General features: G+C 40.7%; 1 protein-coding gene across 7 annotated transcripts in view; it reads right to left on the minus strand.

The window, feature by feature from the left end:
* Nucleotides 1-19,127, minus strand: part of COL4A4 (collagen type IV alpha 4 chain) — a 141,688-nt gene that overhangs the window by 67,610 nt on the left and 54,951 nt on the right. For all 7 annotated transcript variants that reach the window (XR_014830542.1, XR_014830541.1, XR_014830540.1 and 4 more), the window contains 12 exons: nucleotides 17,655-17,717; nucleotides 17,295-17,330; nucleotides 17,048-17,089; nucleotides 13,108-13,188; nucleotides 12,227-12,280; nucleotides 11,158-11,217; nucleotides 10,242-10,286; nucleotides 9,886-9,939; nucleotides 9,044-9,113; nucleotides 8,201-8,305; nucleotides 3,970-4,134; nucleotides 86-175 (listed from right to left, as the gene is read on the minus strand). Coding sequence is in view for 4 of the 7 variants with exons in the window: in XM_021075271.2 (XP_020930930.2) it covers nucleotides 86-175; nucleotides 3,970-4,134; nucleotides 8,201-8,305; nucleotides 9,044-9,113; nucleotides 9,886-9,939; nucleotides 10,242-10,286; nucleotides 11,158-11,217; nucleotides 12,227-12,280; nucleotides 13,108-13,188; nucleotides 17,048-17,089; nucleotides 17,295-17,330; nucleotides 17,655-17,717 (865 nt within the window). In the remaining 3 variants the exon portion in view is untranslated. The remainder of the gene's footprint in view (nucleotides 1-85; nucleotides 176-3,969; nucleotides 4,135-8,200; nucleotides 8,306-9,043; nucleotides 9,114-9,885; nucleotides 9,940-10,241; nucleotides 10,287-11,157; nucleotides 11,218-12,226; nucleotides 12,281-13,107; nucleotides 13,189-17,047; nucleotides 17,090-17,294; nucleotides 17,331-17,654; nucleotides 17,718-19,127) is intronic.

Below are 19,127 nucleotides of genomic sequence, written 5' to 3' on the forward strand. Positions count from 1 at the left end.
TGAAATGCCACACTGTACATTCCTTAATGCCTCCCAACCTGCCTTGTGTTGTGTTTCAGAAATGCTACCTTTGATGCATACTTGCCTTTTTCTCCTTTGGAGCCTCTTCTTCCGGGAGGACCTGCTTTGCCTTTTATTCCTTGTGGTCCAGGTTGCCCAATGCTACAATGCACAGCTTTTCAGCGAGGAAGAGGGCAGGCAGAGAGAACACACAATTTTTGTGAACATCCATGGAACAAGTAGAAATGCCTCTCACATTCACATCATGCCCTCAACCCCACTCTTTCTTCCATGCCTTTCTTATGATTCTCTCTCTCTCCGAAGAATATGTACATTTGCATACAACTAGAGATGCTCATATTAACTGAAGTAAGTCAGAAAGAGAAAGACAAACACCGCATGATATCACTTATACATGGTATCTAAAATAGGGCGCAAATGAACCTATCTACAAAACAGAAACAGACTCACAGACATAGAGGACAGACTTGTAGTTGCCAAGGGAGAGGTTGCCAGAGAAGAGGCAGAAGGGAGTGGGATGGACTGGGAGTTTGAGGTTAATAGATGCAGACTATAACATTTAGAATAGATAAGCAATAAGGTCGTACTGTACAGCACAGGGAACTGTGTCCAATTTCTTGGGATAGAACATGATGGAGGATGACATGAGAAAAAGAATGTTTATATATTTATGACTGTGTCACTTTGCTGGATAGCAGAAAATGGCACAACACTGTAAATCAACTATACTTGATTTATAATCAATCTAAAAAAAGAAAAAATATAAGGAGTTCCAATTGTGGCGCAGTGGAGACAAATCCAACTACGAACCATGAGGTCGTGGGTTCAATCCCTGGCCAGTGGGTTAAGGATCTGGCATTGCCGTGGGCTGTGGTGTAGGCTGGCAGCTATGGCTCCGATTGGACCCTTAGCCTAGGACCCTCCATAGGGCAGCAGCAGGTGTGGCCCTAAAAAAAAAGAAAAAAAAGAAAAAAGAAGAAAAAATACGTACGCAAACCATACCAATTGTCACATAGAGTTTCTGCTGCCATATCTCAGCCCTAATTTAGTGGGTTGGAGAGCAAGGTAATGGATAACAAAATGAGCAAAAAATATAATAGAGCAAAACAAATAAACAAACAGCAAATGTATGGCAAAGATCCTTTTCCCCCAATAATTATCAATAATTACCCAATAAAGAAAGCCTAAAGCAGTTTGTAAAAGCAAAAATTCAGAGACATCTGATTGAAGATGACATATAAAAAGCAAACAATAAATTCCCTGTTCTCCCCAAAATAAGAGACAATAAAAAAAATTATTAAAAAACAATCCTGCAAGACAAAGAGAAAGGAAACAGCAGCCAAAAAATCTAAAAAGATTTAGCAAAACTTAAAAAACAGTATTCCAAGCAGGCTGTGAGCAAAGCAGAAAAAGAACACAGTTTATATGAGAAATCTCTCCCAAAGTTTAGGAATTGGTATCACTGAAGCAGCATGACAGTGAAGCCCCATACAGAATGATTGGTCAATGAAGCAGCTAAATAGTAAGAACCCCTTCTCAAAAACTGTAGCAGGAAAAAACAAATCCCTTGAAAACTGGAGAAAACAGAGGATGCAGTAAGAGGAAACATTTAAAACGGACTACATAGTTTCAAAAGCAGATTAAGCAAAGCATTTCATCCCCAAAACACATGATCAGGCTGCTACAAAAAGAAACATTAAAAGAGAACAACAGCAACAACAAAAATCTCAGAAATTAAAAAAAAAAAAAGATTATGAAAGCGGAAATTTAAAAATTCAGGAGCAGAGTTGAGAGTCTTCTATAAAGTGTTACCGAAAAATAAAGATATGAAGGTTAGAAAAAGATATGTGTAAGAATGATTTTCTAGGAGTTCCCGTTGTGGCGCAGTGGTTAACGAATCCAACTAGGAACCATGAGGTTGCGGGTTCGGTCCCTGCCCTTGCTCAGTGGGTTAACGATCCGGCGTTGCCATGAGCTGTGGTGTAGGTTGCAGACGTGCTCGGATCCTGCGTTGCTGTGGCTCTGGCGCAGGCCAGTGGCTACAGTTCTGATTCGACCCCTAGCCTGGGAACCTCCATATGCCACAGGAGCAGCCCAAAGAAATAGCAAAAAAGACACACACACACACACAAAAAAAGAATGATTTTCTAAAAGACAAATATATTGAGTCCAGAAATAGAAAACAGGGAAAAAAAAAAAAAAAGGACAGAATGTCTTCAAAGGAATATTTCAAGGAATTTTTCCAGAAATGAAGGGTATGTGTTACACTGAAATTGCTCAGAGTACCTGCAAATGTCCTCACATCAAGGGAAATCACTGTGAAATTTAAGGACATTGAAAACAAAGAATTCCTATATAGCCTTTGAAAGGTGAGAAGAGATTTTTAAACAAAGGATCAAGTATCTAAACGTAATTGGAGGTCTGAGTAACAACACTAGAAGACAATGGAAAATGCCTCCAAATACCTGGAGGAAACATGATTCCAATCTAGAATTTTATATTCAACCAAACTATCAATCAAATTCCACTGTAGAATAAAGGTATTTCAAACAGTGAAGATAACTCAAATGACACACCTTCTCACAAAGCATCATGAGAGAGTAAACTGTTGGAAGAAATGTATGGGCTGTGGGAAACAAAGGGACCCAGAGAGAGAGTCAGAGAGTCAAAAAGACAGACAGAGATGGAGATTCACAGAATAAGAATTCCTAGGATAATAGTGAAGAAAGATCTCAACACAGTATCTCAGCATCAACTTAGTAAAACTGCAACCTAACCTAATCTGAACAGGTTGAAGAAGCTCCATGAGATATTTATTCAAAAACATAATACTGCTAGACTACTGAATGAGCTAGAATGTATGATTCATAAATTTATACAATTTTATTTTATTTTTTTGTCTTTTATTTTTTTTTTTAAGCTATTTCTTGGGCCGCTCCCACGGCATATGGAGGTTCCCAGGCTAGGGGTCGAATTGGAGCTGTAGCCACCGGCCTACACCAGAGCCACAGCAATGCTGGATCCAAGCCGCGTCTGCAACCTACACCACAGCTCACGGCAACGCCGGATCGTTAACCCACTGAGCGAGGGCAGGGACCGAACCCGCAACCTCATGGTTCTTAGTCAGATTCGTTAACCACTGCGCCACGACGGGAACTCCAAATTTATACAATTTTACATGGCTCGACGTTGAATTAGCAATAAGTATACTGAAAAACAGACAAACACACAAAGAATGTAAGACAATTATTAACACAATGTTATCCCGGGAATGTAATAATATATATTATCCTATGGCTAACCTGGTGAAGAGTATTTATATAACCCTTCAGTGTAAACACTGAATTTTTATTTAAGGAGAATTATGATGATAAAGCTATTGATAAGTTGTAAGAGTGAAAAATGTGCACATGTGTGGGGGGTGAAGGGAGAGACATCAATTCACCCACTAGAGAGGGAAGTCGAAAGATAATGCTCAAATTGAAAAATTAAGGAATTGCAACACAGGTATGTTGAATGGAAATACAGAGGCAAATAACAGGACATCCAGGTAATTGTGTGGAAATAATTGCCCCTGGAGAGGAAGAAATTGGAGAAAGGGTTGCCTGGGATGGCAGTTCCTTACAAGAAACTTCACAGAGCTGTTTGACTCTTAAGCCAGGTCCATATCTAACTTTAGAAAAATGAAAACTACACTTAAAAATAAAAAATCGTGTCAATGTATAAAATTCCATCATCACACTTAAATTCACACCCCAATTTTTTCACATCCTTTAGTTGATGGGATAGTGCACCATTGCTTTGCTCTCTTTTGTATTATTAATACTACACTTAGCTTACGAAATATTAAATACATTTTTTAAAAAGGGAAGGGCACATTTTCTGAATGATGCTGAAGATATCAAATGCAACACAAACACTAACGAATGTGAATGAAAAGCACTGTACCATCCGATCCTGGAGGTCCCGGCAGCCCTGGTGCTCCAGGCAAGCCTGGTGGTCCCTGGTCCCCCGGTTTTCCTGGAGCAGAATCAGCTCTCCCAGGAATACCAGCTGCCCCTGGAAATCCTGGATGACCAGGAAACCCTTGTGGCCCAGGAGATCCCATCATGCCTCCAAGAGAAATCAAGAAAGAAAACCACATATACTCTCAGATTAAATTATTCTATAAAAGAAATCAACATTAGCACATTCTTCTTAGGCCATGGAGTTTTTTTTTTAAGGGGGAAAAAATGTAGTTAAAAATAACATCTTAGCCATCAAAATGCCTCACCTCCTTTGAAACAAGCACACCAGTGGTTACAAAGATTTGGGGATCAGATCTTCTCATCTTTTCTCCTTGCTACAAGGTTATTGGAATATAAAGCTATGCTTTCATTTAAATTATATTAAATGTCTTTCCACCTTGATAACTTGATAAAAAAATAACCTGAATAAACAGAGTGAATTAAAATATGAATTCGCAAAAAGACAAATACTCTGTGATATAATTTATGAGTGGAATCTAAAAAATACAACAAATGAGTGAATATACCAAAAAAGAAGCAGATCCACAGATATAGAGAACAAACTAGTATTTACTAGTGGGGAGATGGGAGGGGAGGAACAATACAGAGGTAAGGAAGTACCGACTATTTTGTATAAAATAAGCTACAAGGAGGTATTGTCCAACACAGGGAACATAGCCAATACTTTATCATAGCTATAAATGCAGTATAACCTTTAAAAACTGAGTCACAATATTGAACACTTGTAACATATAATACTGTACATCAACTACACATCAGTAAAAAAATTTTTTTGTAATGAGAATACATGAAATCATGCCGATATAAATTTAAGCTCTTTGTTTTTATAATTGTCATCAACAAGTAGAATTTCATGAGAAAGTGGGATGCATTGCCTTTTTAGCTACTAAAATGTGATATTTGCACATGCTTGAGATATGCTTCCATGGAGACAGTTTTTCTAAGCTTTTACCTTGAAATTAAATGGGGAACATACCTCCCTAACACAACTACAAAAAAAAAAAAAAAACAAACAAGGACTCACATTATTGTCTATATAGTGAAATACTTTAACAAGTTAGGTTGGTGGAAAGCATAAAGGTGCTGGATTTGAACCTGGCCTCCCCCTCTCCAGGCAGAGGTACTTAAGTAGGTTATTTAACTTACATAATCCTCTATATCTACCTTAGCGGCTTGTAATGAGGATTAAATAAAACAATCCATGTAAGGAGCTTACTGCAGTATCTGGCATTGGCATGTTCTCAGTGAACCATCAGGTGTTCCGTGTGTTCAGAGGTCAAAAGCCATGCAGCAGCCGTGAAATCCTGCTTCCCTATGACATCCTTCTCCTTTCTTGGTGGCTTTAGCTTAAAGACAGTGGTCGCCTTCCTGTGAGAGCGACGGCCTCTCCTAGCTGCTTCTCCCTAAGCATGCTTGACCCAGAATCTCAGGGGAAGGCTGTCACTCTCAAAGATGGTACTACGATGCCCTTTGTCCCTCATCCTCTTGAAGAGTCTCGACACGCCCCTCGCAAGAGGTGGAGTGCTCCCCTTCTCTTTAGCGCGCCGGCCTTTTGTGATTGCACCAGAGGAGTACGGCTGGAGGGACACTCTGTGGCTTTCAAGGCTGGATTATTAAAGATGATTCAGCTTCTGCCTTGTGAGCCAAAATGCTTGGGGCTGGAGTCCCGAGCCACCATAGCAGCCACGTCGCTGCTCAGATGCCACCATGCTGTAAGGATGCCTCGGTTAAGAATGGAGCCCAACAGACTCTATAAGAGGTGGAGGAGACAGATGCCCAGCCAGTCCTCACGTTCCAGCCACTCTATGGCTGCAACCAGGCGAAAGTCCCTGCTCTAGGATGGCTCAGCTAAGCCCTTTCTGAATTCCTGAACCACAGAAAGAAGGAAGGGTAATATACCAATGTTGTGGCTTTAAGCCACTAGGTTTGGGGTTATTTTTTCAGCAACAGACAATTAAAACTCTGTTGGTCAACAGGAATGTAGTATGCAATGACATTGATGATTTTCGTCATTGCAGGCATATGTGCTGGGGCTTTACATATATTTTCAAACATTATCTTTGCTGCTCGAACAACCTTGCAAAGTTTGTGCCTTATAGACAAGGCACAGAAAATCCAGGCCAAATATGAGCAATAATAATTATAACAGCTAACACAGTAAGTTTTTTTACTATGTGCCGAGTTGTAGTCTAAGAAATGTATACATTTTACTTCTTTCGACAGTGACAAGAGCTCCATTTTGCAGCTGGGAAAACTGAGGCATAGAGAAGTCTCATAAATGCCCAAGATCACACAGCCTATAAGTAATAGAACCTGGAACGGTTTTACTTCCTTGTGTAAACACATCACTCTTTCACCTCACCACACGAGTTGGGAAGGCTGGGATTCAGTTACAGGTGTCTGACTCCAAAACCCAATTTATCTCGTGGTGAGTACTATTGATCATAATAAAATAAAATGTGTATAATAAAGGCTACACACATTGGTGTACTTAAAACCAAATGAACATCTACTCCATGGACTTGGCCGTCATCTTGTCTTCATAATATCCCAAGACCTGGCTTGGAATCTCCAGAGTCAGTCATTGGATGGATCTGGAGGCTGTGTACAATCTTGTCCCAGTGCCAGGAAAATAGCTCCACCACTTCCAACAGGAATAATGGGTTACAGTATATGGCATATCATAGCCTTGATCACCCACTGATAGGACGTGAAACCAATTAAACTGTGGCCAGCACTAAAACCCTTTTTTTTCCCCAAAAGAAAAGAATGAAATAGAAAATAGAGTGTCATATACCCCAAAGATATCATTTGGTGAAACTTGTTTTTCAACCATCCATAATATGGATACATATATATTGTGTAATGTAATGTACATGTTATACAATATAAATGTATTTCTTACCATGGGTCAGAGTCAAGATATGAATTAAGTCTTTTTAAAAGGTTTTTTGGAATTAAGAGGCTTCCTGTTATACTCGGTTTTGAATCTGCTTGAGATGTGTTACTTACACTGGGGTTTGATTTCATTCTGCTGGAGGCACCATTTTATTATAAACAAACTGGAAAGGTGAAAGCAGAGTCTAGAGCTTGCGGATCAGCAGCGTATTCTCTATGGTTTACAAAGTCCTGGGTCAGGTAAGCCATGGCCGCCATGGCTAAAGATGAAATGAACTAAACAAAGCTTTATTTACGGCATCCGTGGTCATCAGATCCTACAAAGTGAAAGCTATAGCTTCGTGGAAGATTAAACAAGAATTTTTGGTTCACAGTTGAATAGCTCAGGAAACGTCTTACTCCTCCATAACTACAACATGAGGCAGACTGGATAAAATACTTTATTCTAGATTTCTCTCCTCACATGTTTAATCAGTTCTCCTGGGTTCACAGAATGCAAATATCCTCTCAACTTCTACTCCTCATCTTATGGGGAATGTTAACTAAGACAGCGCTTGAAGTAGTTGGAAGATCTTGTGTCAACAGGATTATTTTTCTAGCTTTCATCAAATATTACCGTGAGCCATTGGTTGTTGTTTTGCTTTTTTGGGGGGGTGGGGAGACTAGGATTGTTTTTTGTTGGGGAGGTGGGGAGAACTTGATTTTTTTGTTTATTTTTGTAACTAAGTCTGAATCAAAATTTTATTTTTTTAATTTACAATTCATATTTCCACATTCAAGGCAGAATATTTAAGACCCAGGTGGATGAACTAAATATTAACAAATCGATGTCAATAAAGAGAGCCTTTCAAGAAGGTAGGAAGGACCTGAAGACACACTTTAACCCTAGCAGTGGTTCCGAATCTTACCTGCATGTGGTCATCTTGAAGGGAGCCTATTATACATACATAGTGATTGAATAATTCTGAGGTTGCAGCCCAGGAACCTGAATTTCTTCAAATTAAGTGGTTAATTGCTTTAAGTTCCATGTTTCCTAACCCTGACTGTACCTTAGAAGGATGTGGGTACTTTTATAAGAACTGGTGCCCGACTCCATCCCCCAGAGCACCCAGCATTTCTGGTCTGGGGTAGGCACAGCCATCAGTGCTTTTGAAATAATCCCAAATCTCATTGATTATCAAATGAGAGTGGAGAAGCCCTGGTGTGGGGAGGGTATAGCAAACTTGATGTGTAAAAAGCCGGCTCATTCATACCTGCACAGGCTTCTCCTGGTCTACCTGAGGGCCCAGGGGGCCCAGGTGGTCCAACAGCCCCTGTTTCTCCAAAGCGGCCAGGATGCCCTGGATCCCCTGGAGGGCCTGCCAAAAATAATGGCATAATGTATATAATAAATATATATTTATACCTGTTACAATTCACATACAATTACTTTTGTGAGTCTTGCTAAAGCACACCGGGGAGATTGTTTGGCAATGTGTCACCATCTTTATGCAATATCTGGAGTTCCCGATATGGCACAAAGGGATCAGTGGCCTCTCTAGGGCCGCTGGGATGCAGGTTTGGTCCCCGGCCAGACGCAGTGGATTAAGGATCCAGCTGTGGTGTGGCTCGACACTGTGGCTCAGATCTGATCCCTGGCTGGGTAACTCCAAATGGGGGCAGCCAAAAATCACTAACTAAATAAATAATCAACCAGACAGGGACAAAAATGCAATATCTTAGATCCTTTTCCTCAGACACATGCACTTGAAGCAGTGCTGAATTTGTCATGGATTGAGGCTGCTGTTCTCCTGCAGGCAGCATCTTGGCGGGGCTTAGTCATGGTTTCACACATTTTTAGCGATTAGAAAAACCCACTTTCTGAAAGGTCATATCATAAAAATCCCAGCATGCAGTTTACACACTAAAATCACATTTGATGTCTTAGGCTGATTAGAGATAACCCAAGATGCACTTGTATAATTATATAGTCACGGCAGAGTTCAGATATTTAGCTTGCCTAGTGTATAAACTACAGAAAGGGCCAAACTCTTCTTTCAGGACTGCTCAAATCCCATTTCCGTGTAATTTACAGAAAAATTGGATGGAACACAAACCTTTGAATGGAAGAGGTGGAGTTGCCAAAACACCTGGTGGTCCAGGGTGTCCGCGGTCTCCAGGATCCCCCTGAAATCATGCCTTGATTCAATTTTCTTAGAAACATTACTATGTTTCTCATGCTTTCTGGCACTCAATAAACAGAAAGACCAAGAGTATATGCCTAGGAGAAATAAAGCCTATAGGCTGACTAGAGAAATACATAGTTCATAGAGTTCTAAGGGGAACAAAATGATGCAACCCCCCACCTAAAAGCACAGGAGCCCACTGGCAGAGTTCTCACAAAAGAAAAAAAAATTCCGACTCCAAAGATGATTCTATGCCCATGAATGAGATACCTCTGAAGCCATGAAGTTTCTTAGAGCTACTATGAGCATTAATGTCTAACTTGGCACTTGACCACAACTAATTTATTCGTCCATAGTCTCTGAATCTACATTTTGTTCTAGCAGCAAATCTACATTTTGTTCTACCCCTTCACCTTGTCCCCTTAATGCCACCATGGCTTGCCCTGCACAAGGGCTGCAAGGGAAGTTACAGAGATTACAAAAGAAAGAAAAAATGCAGTGGTGGTCAAAGCAAAGAGCTCGTCACGGCTCCCCTGGTTTTTAATTATGATACTCTGTGATCCCCAAGGAATTTTTGAAATTATCATCATTATTCACCTTCAAAAGGATTCTTGCTCGAATGCATAATGTAATCATCACAACATGCATTAAAATAATATATGCAAAACGAACTCATTTTTGAATGATTCTTTGAAGTATTTTAAAAGATAAACAAGAAAACATAAGGAATATAGAATGTTATTGGCTGTACTCAAATAGGCTCAGTTTTTTACCTTTGGACCAAGAAATCCGATCGGCCCAGGATCTCCAAACAGTCCTGTTTCCCCCTACAAATAACCCAAAACATGCCTTTAAAAAATGTGATTAGATGACAAATGATGTCATTCTCGTTTAATCTGAACAACCCATGCTCACTGAGAGTCGGTGCAGAATCTTAACACTGCTTTGAAGTTGCATCAGACTGTTTTGTGCTTTAGTTTTTAGCAAAATCATGTAACAAAAAATAAATGTGTTTCCCTTACCTATTACTATGTGTGAGTTCATAAGCCCAGGTTCAACTTTTGAATGATACTGAATTGCGTTTACTAATGAAAAAGTATTTATCACCTCGATAATAGTGTACACTTACCTTTAATCCTGGAAAACCTGGAGAGCCATAGGAACCAGGGTCACCCTAAAAAATTCACAAAAATCAACACACACAAGCAGAATTAAATCAAAATACACAAACCAGTTCAATGAATCATTTTTCACCTTATGAGACTTCTTGGTGGGTAGCTGCATAAAGGAAATAAACACAAAATGGATCCCATTTCTTTATAATATTTGCTATTTTAATGGATGTCTCATCTTATTCAAAAAAATTCATATCCTCAAAAGTGCTTTAAATTGAGAACATACTTTTGGGTTTTTTTGTTGCCCTTCCATTTTAAATTATTTAATTTAATGCTTGAACTGGGCTAAACATCTTTGAATGGCTGCAGTATAATTTGTCTGGAGATTAGTAGTTGCCTTGAGCATTATCAGCAAAAGAATTACCCATGGAAGCCAACACTGTCCCCATTAAGTATTAAATCTAGAGTCAGATAAACTCCGTGCCTTTGTCTGCTGGGGTCTGGGCTTCACAGCGACTCTACAAATGGGGATTCCACTGGTGACATGGGTGGAGATGCTAGAGGCCTGATGCTGTGCTTTTTTTCTAGCCATTGCCCCTAGATCAGGACCTTCTTTTATCAATAGGCTTAAATTAACAATTCCAAGCTGCTATCACACGGACGCTGAGCCAGTCAGGAAAGGCCACAATCCCCTTCCTTCCTGCCAATTCTTTCATCTTCCGCTTGCCTGTTTTATCTAAATGATGTTAGTGGAAGGGAAATCTGGGACAGTGAGCTATTACTCAGTTCTTGCTGACTGAAATATAGTATTCCTACTGGAGAGAATAGCCACTATGGAGCTCTCAGAAAGACGGAGTTCGTCTTATAAAAATGTGAGACAGAAATGCCTCCAAACTCACTGAGGTTGAAGACGGCATGAGTGATCCTTACCCGAGGTCCTGGGAACCCAGGAATACCTTTCTCTCCTTTTGTCCCAATACCAGGTTCTCCCTTAAAGAGATGACAACATTTAAAGGGGTTCAAGCAACACTATTTCAGCAATAGGGAATGCAAAAACAAAATGAGAAATAAACATGATTGCTGGCAGCTTAAGAAAGCAACTTATATCAGCACTTAAAGCAAAGATAATCACCAGGTAAAATAAAAATAATTTAGCACATCATACAGATTTTGTTTAAAATGTATTTAAATAATTAACAAGTCAACAAATAACAAATGCTGGAGAGAGTGTGGAGAAAAGGGAACCCTCCCGCACTGTTGGTGGGAATGTGAATGGGTACAACCACTGTGGAAAACAGTATGGAGGTACTCAGGAAACTAAATATAAAACTACCACATGATCCAGCAATCCCACTCTTGGGCATATATCTGAACAAAGCTTTCCTTGAAAAAGATACATGCTCCTGTAGGTTCAGTGTAGCACTTGTTACAATAGCCAAGACATGGAAACAACCTAACTGTCCATCCACAGATGAATGGGTTAAGAAGATGTGGTATCTATACTCAGTGGAATACTACTCAGCCATAAAAAAGAACAAAATAATGCCATTTGCAGCAACATGGATGGAACCAGAGACTCTCATACTAAGTGAAGTAAGTCAGAAAGAGAAAGACAAATACCATATGATATCATTTATATCTGGAATCTAGTATACAGCAAAAATGAACCTTTCCACAGAAAAGAAACTCACAAACTTGGAGAACAGACGTGTGGTTGCCAAGGGGGAGGGGGAGGAAATGGGATGGACTGGGAGTCTGGGTTTAATATATGCAAACTGTTGCATTTGGAATGGATAAGGAATGAGATCCTGCTGTATAGCACAGGGAACTGTATCTAGTCACTTGTGATGGAACATGATGGGGGATAGTGTGAGAAGGGGAATGTATATATGTGTATGACTAGGTCACTTTTCTGTGCAGTAGAAGTTGGCAGAATACTGTAAATCAACTATAATGGAAAAAATATAAATCATATTCAAAATGTATTTAAATAAATTACCTTGGGTCCTGGTAGTCCAGGAAGTCCAGTCATTCCAGGCATGCCTTTAAATCCCTAAAAATCGCAATGAATATAATCTGGCTTATTTTTATTTAACATACCATATTCCATCTCTTTCACAAATTACCTCTTTCAACAACCATTTTTCTAATTTTTTAATAAAGGACTACCTTCAACTGTCGCTAATTGGCAAAAAGATCCAAGTGCACCTTTAAACTTGACCCTTTTCAGGTCAATACAGTGTGAGAGTTGTAGTAGCATCATGGGATACGGGGCAGGGGTGGGGGGGATGGACCCATGGAATCAGGACTGCAGATGCAAGCCGAGAACATAGGCATTGAGAGGAGAGGCTCATTTTGAGCAAGGTGGTAAAATTTAATCCAGTAACAGAAAACTGGTAACAATCTGTGCGTGGCATCAGCTAACATCGGTGCCAGAGGCTGACAAAGGAATTACTATTTACCAAGAGTCTATTATGTGCTCAGTTCTATGTGCTTGTCACCTTTTCAATTATCCAAACATCAGATCCATATGTCGCATCTAAAGGACACCTGTTTTTCCAGTGGTCTTTTCAGCCCACGCATCAAAGACAACATTAACCAGGCACTATATCCTAGAGGACATGTCAGAATTTAGCAGCCCAAGCTAGGTCTGCCACTCAGCAGCTCATAGACTGGAGAACACTGGTAACCTTTCCAGCCTTTTCAAAGCCTCCTTTTCCGGATCTGTACAGCAGGACTAATAATAGCACCAACCTAGAGCTTTCTCTCTGGATTGAAGCAGTGTTGCATGTAGGTGTTCAGCTCTTGGCTAGTAGGGGAACCAGTTCAGAATGGGGGCTGTTACTGCTTTCCCCAGGTGTCATATGGATTGGAAATTACCTTTTCTCCTTTATAGAGACAAGAATCAGGTGGCTGCACCAACAGGGTGGGTCCTGGAGAACCTTGTTGGCCAACCTCACCCTTAAAAAAAATCAAGATAATAAGAATTTTATATTAATTTTATTTTGAAATAAAATTTGAAACGAAGAAGATTTTCACCCACTGGTTGTAGTTTAATGTTTACAATCTTGTGTGGCACGGATTTAAACTAAAAATCATGGTGAATACATCATGTAATTTTAAAAATTCATTGCTTTTCATAAGTAGCACATACTGTTAAAAGTGATTTTAAAAAATAAAAATGACCCATATCCCACCATCCAGAGGTAATCTCTATTAAAATTTTGATATAGTTCTTTGTGGTGAGTGTGCGTGCTTGCGTGTATATGTGCATATATCACTATGTATATACAGAGTGTGTGTGTGTGTGTGTGTGTGTGTGTGTGTGCATAACAGCCATGTTTACATACATGTAGATGTGATTAAATGGTGTGTTAAAAATAATTTAAGGAGTTCCCTTTATGGCACAGGGGAAGCGAATCCAACTAGTATCCATGAGGATGTGGGTTCGATCCCTGGCCTCGCTCAGTGGGTTGGGGACCCAGCTTGCTATGAGCAGTGGTGTAGGTCTCATACACAACTCAGATCTGGCATAGCCGTGGCAGTGGTATTGGCCAGCAGTTGTAGCTCTGATTTGACCCCTAGCCTGGAAACTTCCACATGCTGTGGGTGAGGCCCTAAAAATAAATTTTAAAAATTATAATCATAATAATACTATATAATAACATATAAGCATTATTTAAATACAGAATATAGTTCATATTGTTATATACATTTTATTAAAATTTTAAATAATTTAATATATAATATAACATTTTTTTCAATTTTCCTGTTATGCTAGAAATTCTTCAAAAAGTCTTCAAAAACCTGATTTTTAATACCTATATCAGAATCTATCATAAGAATATGCTACCACTTATCAAGCTATTCCACTTTGGTTATATTTAGGTATATTGAATTCATTAATATTTCACATGTCTCTGTATAAAATCATTTGCCAAAAGTTTTCATTTAGGCCATTGTGGATATTATTCTCTTAAAGAAGAAAGGGTTCCTTAAGTTGCTTTTGCCACAAGACAACCACAAATTCTCACCTTTAATTAAAAGATGATTATTTTATACCTTTCCCAATATTTCTATTATTTTACACTTAGAGTTATCTTCCCTCTTGTGTTAAGAATAAGAAGTAGGTCACATCATCACCTGTGTGAACAAGTTAGTTCTTACTGACACGGTTCCTTTGAGCAAATTCTTTAAAATCTCCTTATCCTTGTTTGCCTTCCTTCCTCTAAATCTTACTCCCCTTCTTGGTGAGATGGAGATTATAACATTCTCTGCTTTCAGCAATTCTTTTATTAAATAGATAATGCACATAAAATGCTTACTACTCTCGGCACTGAGTGGAACAAACTCAACCCTCAAATATACGGTTATTAAAACCATTCATGTTTTTAATAAGTGGAGCTTGGGAAAGAAGAATACAGTTTCTAGTTTAAATTTTAAAAATACGACCAATAATTCAACCCCTATTTACACCTGAGACACTACAGAAGAATCAGGAGGTTAGGGATATGGGCTTGGTTTGTTTTTCTTGATGCATCTTCATACCTAAGACAGCCTGGGTGTTTAGCTGCTCTAACGGTATCTGTCATGAATAAGTGATGAAGGAATGCATAAACAACATGGATTTGCATATTGAATAAATGCAGAACACATATTGCTAAGATAACCACACTTATTCTTGTAACTGGAGTAACCTGTACAAACCCCAGAAAGGCTGGAGAGCTGAAGAGTCAAAAGGTTGGTCGAGGAATTCCCATCGTGGCGCAGTGGTTAACGAATCCGACTAGGAACCACGAGGTTGCGGGTTCGGTCCCTGCGCTTGCTCAGTGGGTTAATGATCTGGTGTTGCCGTGAGCTGTGGTGTAGGTTGCAGACGCGGCTCGGATCCTGCGTTGCTGTGGCTCTGGTATAGGCCGGTGGCTACAGCTCCGATTCGACCCCTAGCCTGGGAACCTCCATATGCCGCAGGAGCGGCCCAAGAAATAGCAAAAAGGCAAAAAAAAAAAAAAAAAAAAAAAAGGTTGGTCGTATTGCTATTTTTTTTATATTGTAACAGTTTCATATGTTCATTTTAGTCAAAAATACCATGACTTTTGTTCATACCATAGTATGAACAATAAACTTTAAATGATCCATAATCACATCACTCAAGAAAAATGAGTAACAACCATTTGGGACAGTGTTTCTTTTTTTTTTTTTTTTTTTCTTTTTGCCCTTTCTAGAGCCGCTCCCTCTGCACATGGAGGTTCCCAGGCTAGGGGTCTAATTGGAGCTGTAGCCACTGGCCTACACCAGAGCCACAGCAATGTGGGATCTGAGCCACGTCTGCAACCTACACCACAGCTCACGGCAACGCCGGATCCTTAACCCCACTGAGCAAGGCCGGGGATCGAACCCGCAACCTCATGGTTCCTAGTCAGATGCCTTAACCACTGCGCCACGACAGGAACTCCTAGGACAGTGTGTCTAAACACAAGGTGGGCAAACATGTTCTCGGACATTCTGAGAGTTCGGCATCATTTCCAAATTATGTCTTTACCTGTCAATCCAAAAGACTTTTTAAAAAACCTTTTTTGGCTAGTGTGAGAAGCCACCTCATAACCAAATACTTCCACGTTCCTGCTACAGCCTGAGTCTGCAAACGCGTCTGATGGCACGATGCTGAGGTCTCCAATGGAGCAACACTTGCCTTGGGCCACCATGCAAGGTTTCTCAAACTGGGGTGCTAGGGCTTTGGCATTTCGGCAAACATATTCTCAGGAGTCCATGATTTCCAAGTTAGAAAAACATTGTTTTCATCTATTTTTTTCCCAATTATTTCTCTAAGCCAGTGGTTCTCAAAGCGGGGGCGGGGGGGGCAAGGTTTGGCCATGCCCTCCCCCAGGGACATTTGGCAATTTTTCATTGTCACAAGGGAGGGGAAGCACCCACCTTTCACAGGACAGCCCCACCATCCAATATAAGTATTGTCCAGGTTGAGAAATCCTACCCTAAATGCATATGTTAGGGACTTTATTGTTGTTGTCTTGGTTTGAAAACGTGGAGTTTCTACTTTTGCAACCTGTACTTTCTGCTCAACCTTATAGCCCAGGCACTTCCCCACATCAGGACGTCTTCCGATGTATTTTGGCAAGGGTGTCTCTCTGCCAAATGGCTGGACAGTAACGGATCCCACCACAGTAACAGATCTCCATGAGAGCCGAGATGCCCACAGCCAGCACCCACCCTAGCCTGGCGCAGGGTTGACAGTCAATATCCATTTTCCCACAGTTGTTGCAAGAGACACTCCCCCCACGCTTCAATATGCAGGTGGTTTCCGATGAGCCACCACCTTAAAGCTTTTCTAACGCTTTTCCTCACTCAGCTCTGTGCCGCCGCAGGAAGGACCACGGGATGTGAGTGGAGGGAGTGGAGATTCTGCTGCTACATACTCTGCGTGGCCATTGTTTATATTTTTACTTCTGTGTGAAGATGAGAATGCGGATGACATTTGTGATAAGCAGCCAAACAACGCAGTGATTCCACGAAATTCTTATTCCAGATGCATTCTCAGAAATGTTCCATCTCTTTTGGCCGGGGTGAGGGTGGGGGTGTCACAGAAATTAATCTGAACGTACTGTTTCATTTTATCAGAAAGGTCATTTATGGGCAAGGGTAACGGGGCCATTAGAATTCAGCAAAGACAAGTTCTCGGCCATAAAACTCGGCAGGGACTCGCTAAGGAGCACAAGTTAAGCGATCATCAGAGCAGCCTCCTCAACCTGGGCAGCACCTTCATCTTAACATCTGCCCCTCTGTGCAAAAGGGGGGGTCTTACCGGGTCTCCCCTTTGCCCCTTTACTCCCACGCCAGGATTGCCCTGGAAAAGAAAAAGGAAACAGATCGCTTTTGAATATTAAAAAGTAATTGCGAGCAAGCGAGACTTTGGTTAAGCAATTTGTTGAAGTGGATTTAGTAAATACTTGGGGAATTCGGAAAAGAGGAAAGACATGATTCTGACAAATATCAGTGGTCCCTTATCTCGCTGTACAGGGACTTTGTGTATCTTCCTCAAGGCCACCCACCTTCAAGCCTGGACTCCCAGGTGGGCCCGGAGGTCCCTAAGTCAAGAGCAAAAACATACAAATCACTTATCAGTCATGGCAATCAGAAGATCATGTGCTTGATTCAGAAGGTCAGAAGCAGAATTAATTTTGAAACTCACACGATGGACTTCTTACCGTGACTGGGCTGCTTGTCCCCGCCCCCAACCCCACCCCGGAGACTTCAGGACCCACACTGAAGATGGTGGGTGGCACCCATTCATCAGGTTAGAGTCTCACAAAGAACCCACCTGTGCCTGCAATTTTTCTTTTTTTTTTTTGCTTTATTTAACTGTTCAGTGGGGGCTTCTAGAGGGTCAGAATCAGCAGTGCTGTACTTACTGCTAGTCCCGGCTCTCCTGGACATCCCACAGGGCCTGCTGGCCCTCTCGTTCCCCTAGTTCCCTAAACATGAGAAAAAAAAAATCAGTGCATTTGTCACCAAAAACCACAGTCATCACTCACACACGAGCTTTGTGTCATCCCCGTGGATTATCACATTCCTGGTACACCTGCCCTGCTGGGCCCCCTTGGGCAGCATCTCTGACACAGCCAGGAAAAGGGCACAGAGCAGATGGGCAGCAGCACCCTGGTGGCTGTGACTAGCCCCTACGTTTGGGATTAAATCAAGGCCCAGAGATTAACCTACTTATTCACAAATCAATCTTGTAGTAGCAAAAGCAGAGAACAAAGAAAACTCGTTACTCCTAAATGCCATATATGTCATAACTTTAATATACATCAGGATGCTTTGAAAATATTAATGCTCGGTCACATTAAATAAATTAAAATATTAATGTATTTATACTCATAATATACTCTTTCAGCATGCCCTAAAAGATCAATGTGGGGAATGGAATGTCCTCAGTTAAAGATCAAGGCAATTCAGGAGTTCCCTGGTGGCTCAGTGGGTTAAGGATCCAGCATTGTCACTGCTGTGGCTTGGGTTGCTGTTATGGCATGGGTTCAACCCCTGGCCCGGGGACATTCACATGCCATGAGCTCCCCCCCCCCAAAAAAAAAGAGAGATTAAGGCAATTCAGCACTAAACAATTTTTTTCTGGAATATGTTAAGTTGTGGCATAATTACATATAAATTCACAAGGAAAGGTTTTAGGTGGGCAGTTCTAGAAGTAGGAAGAGAGGCACTCTAGTCTCCAGCTCACCCTGCTCACATCAAATGAATGACATGTGAGCACGAAACAGCTGAAACAGCTCTGCTCTCTCTTGGAGGAAGGGGTATTTATTTCAACAGCCACATCAAGGAGTCTCATTGATAACATAGACCTGAGTTTCCTGAGTTGTAAGAAAAACACGAGGCTTGGGGCCGTAATCCTGTCAACAGCCAGAAGTTACCAAGAAAAATTACAGGTGAATCACAAGGAGGCAAAATTCTTTCAATTTTAATCTTGTCAACACTGATAAATTAGAAAGGCAAATCTAATCATTTAATTAATAAAAATTCCAGGAACATGAAGATGGGGTGAGAATACACAATTACTGATTCAGCAGGTAAAATCATTTTCCCTGGACATATATCACTTATGCAGTTTCTAAGCAGATTTATTTTCCTAAATGTTAAGTGACTGTGGCTACCTGAGCAAAACCAAAGAACCATTCCAAGATAGAAGAGGAAGAAAGGCAGAAGCTTGCTGAGATCCAAGGACGGCTCCCTGAGCTCCCTGGATGTATAAGACACAGAGGATCTCCTGCTTGATTTAAGGCTCTGCTGTCACCATCTGGAAACTCGTCATAATTTTTGGATGAGAGACCCACACTCTCATTTTGCCCTGAGTGGGCCCCAGCAATTAGTCA

This window comes from Sus scrofa, chromosome 15 (assembly GCF_054392235.1).
Source record: "Sus scrofa isolate SSC_HxYL_T2T_F1_AM1 chromosome 15, Sscrofa_HxYL_maternal_Yorkshire_Landrace_v2.0, whole genome shotgun sequence".
In the NCBI taxonomy this organism is placed as follows: Eukaryota; Metazoa; Chordata; class Mammalia; order Artiodactyla; family Suidae; genus Sus; species Sus scrofa.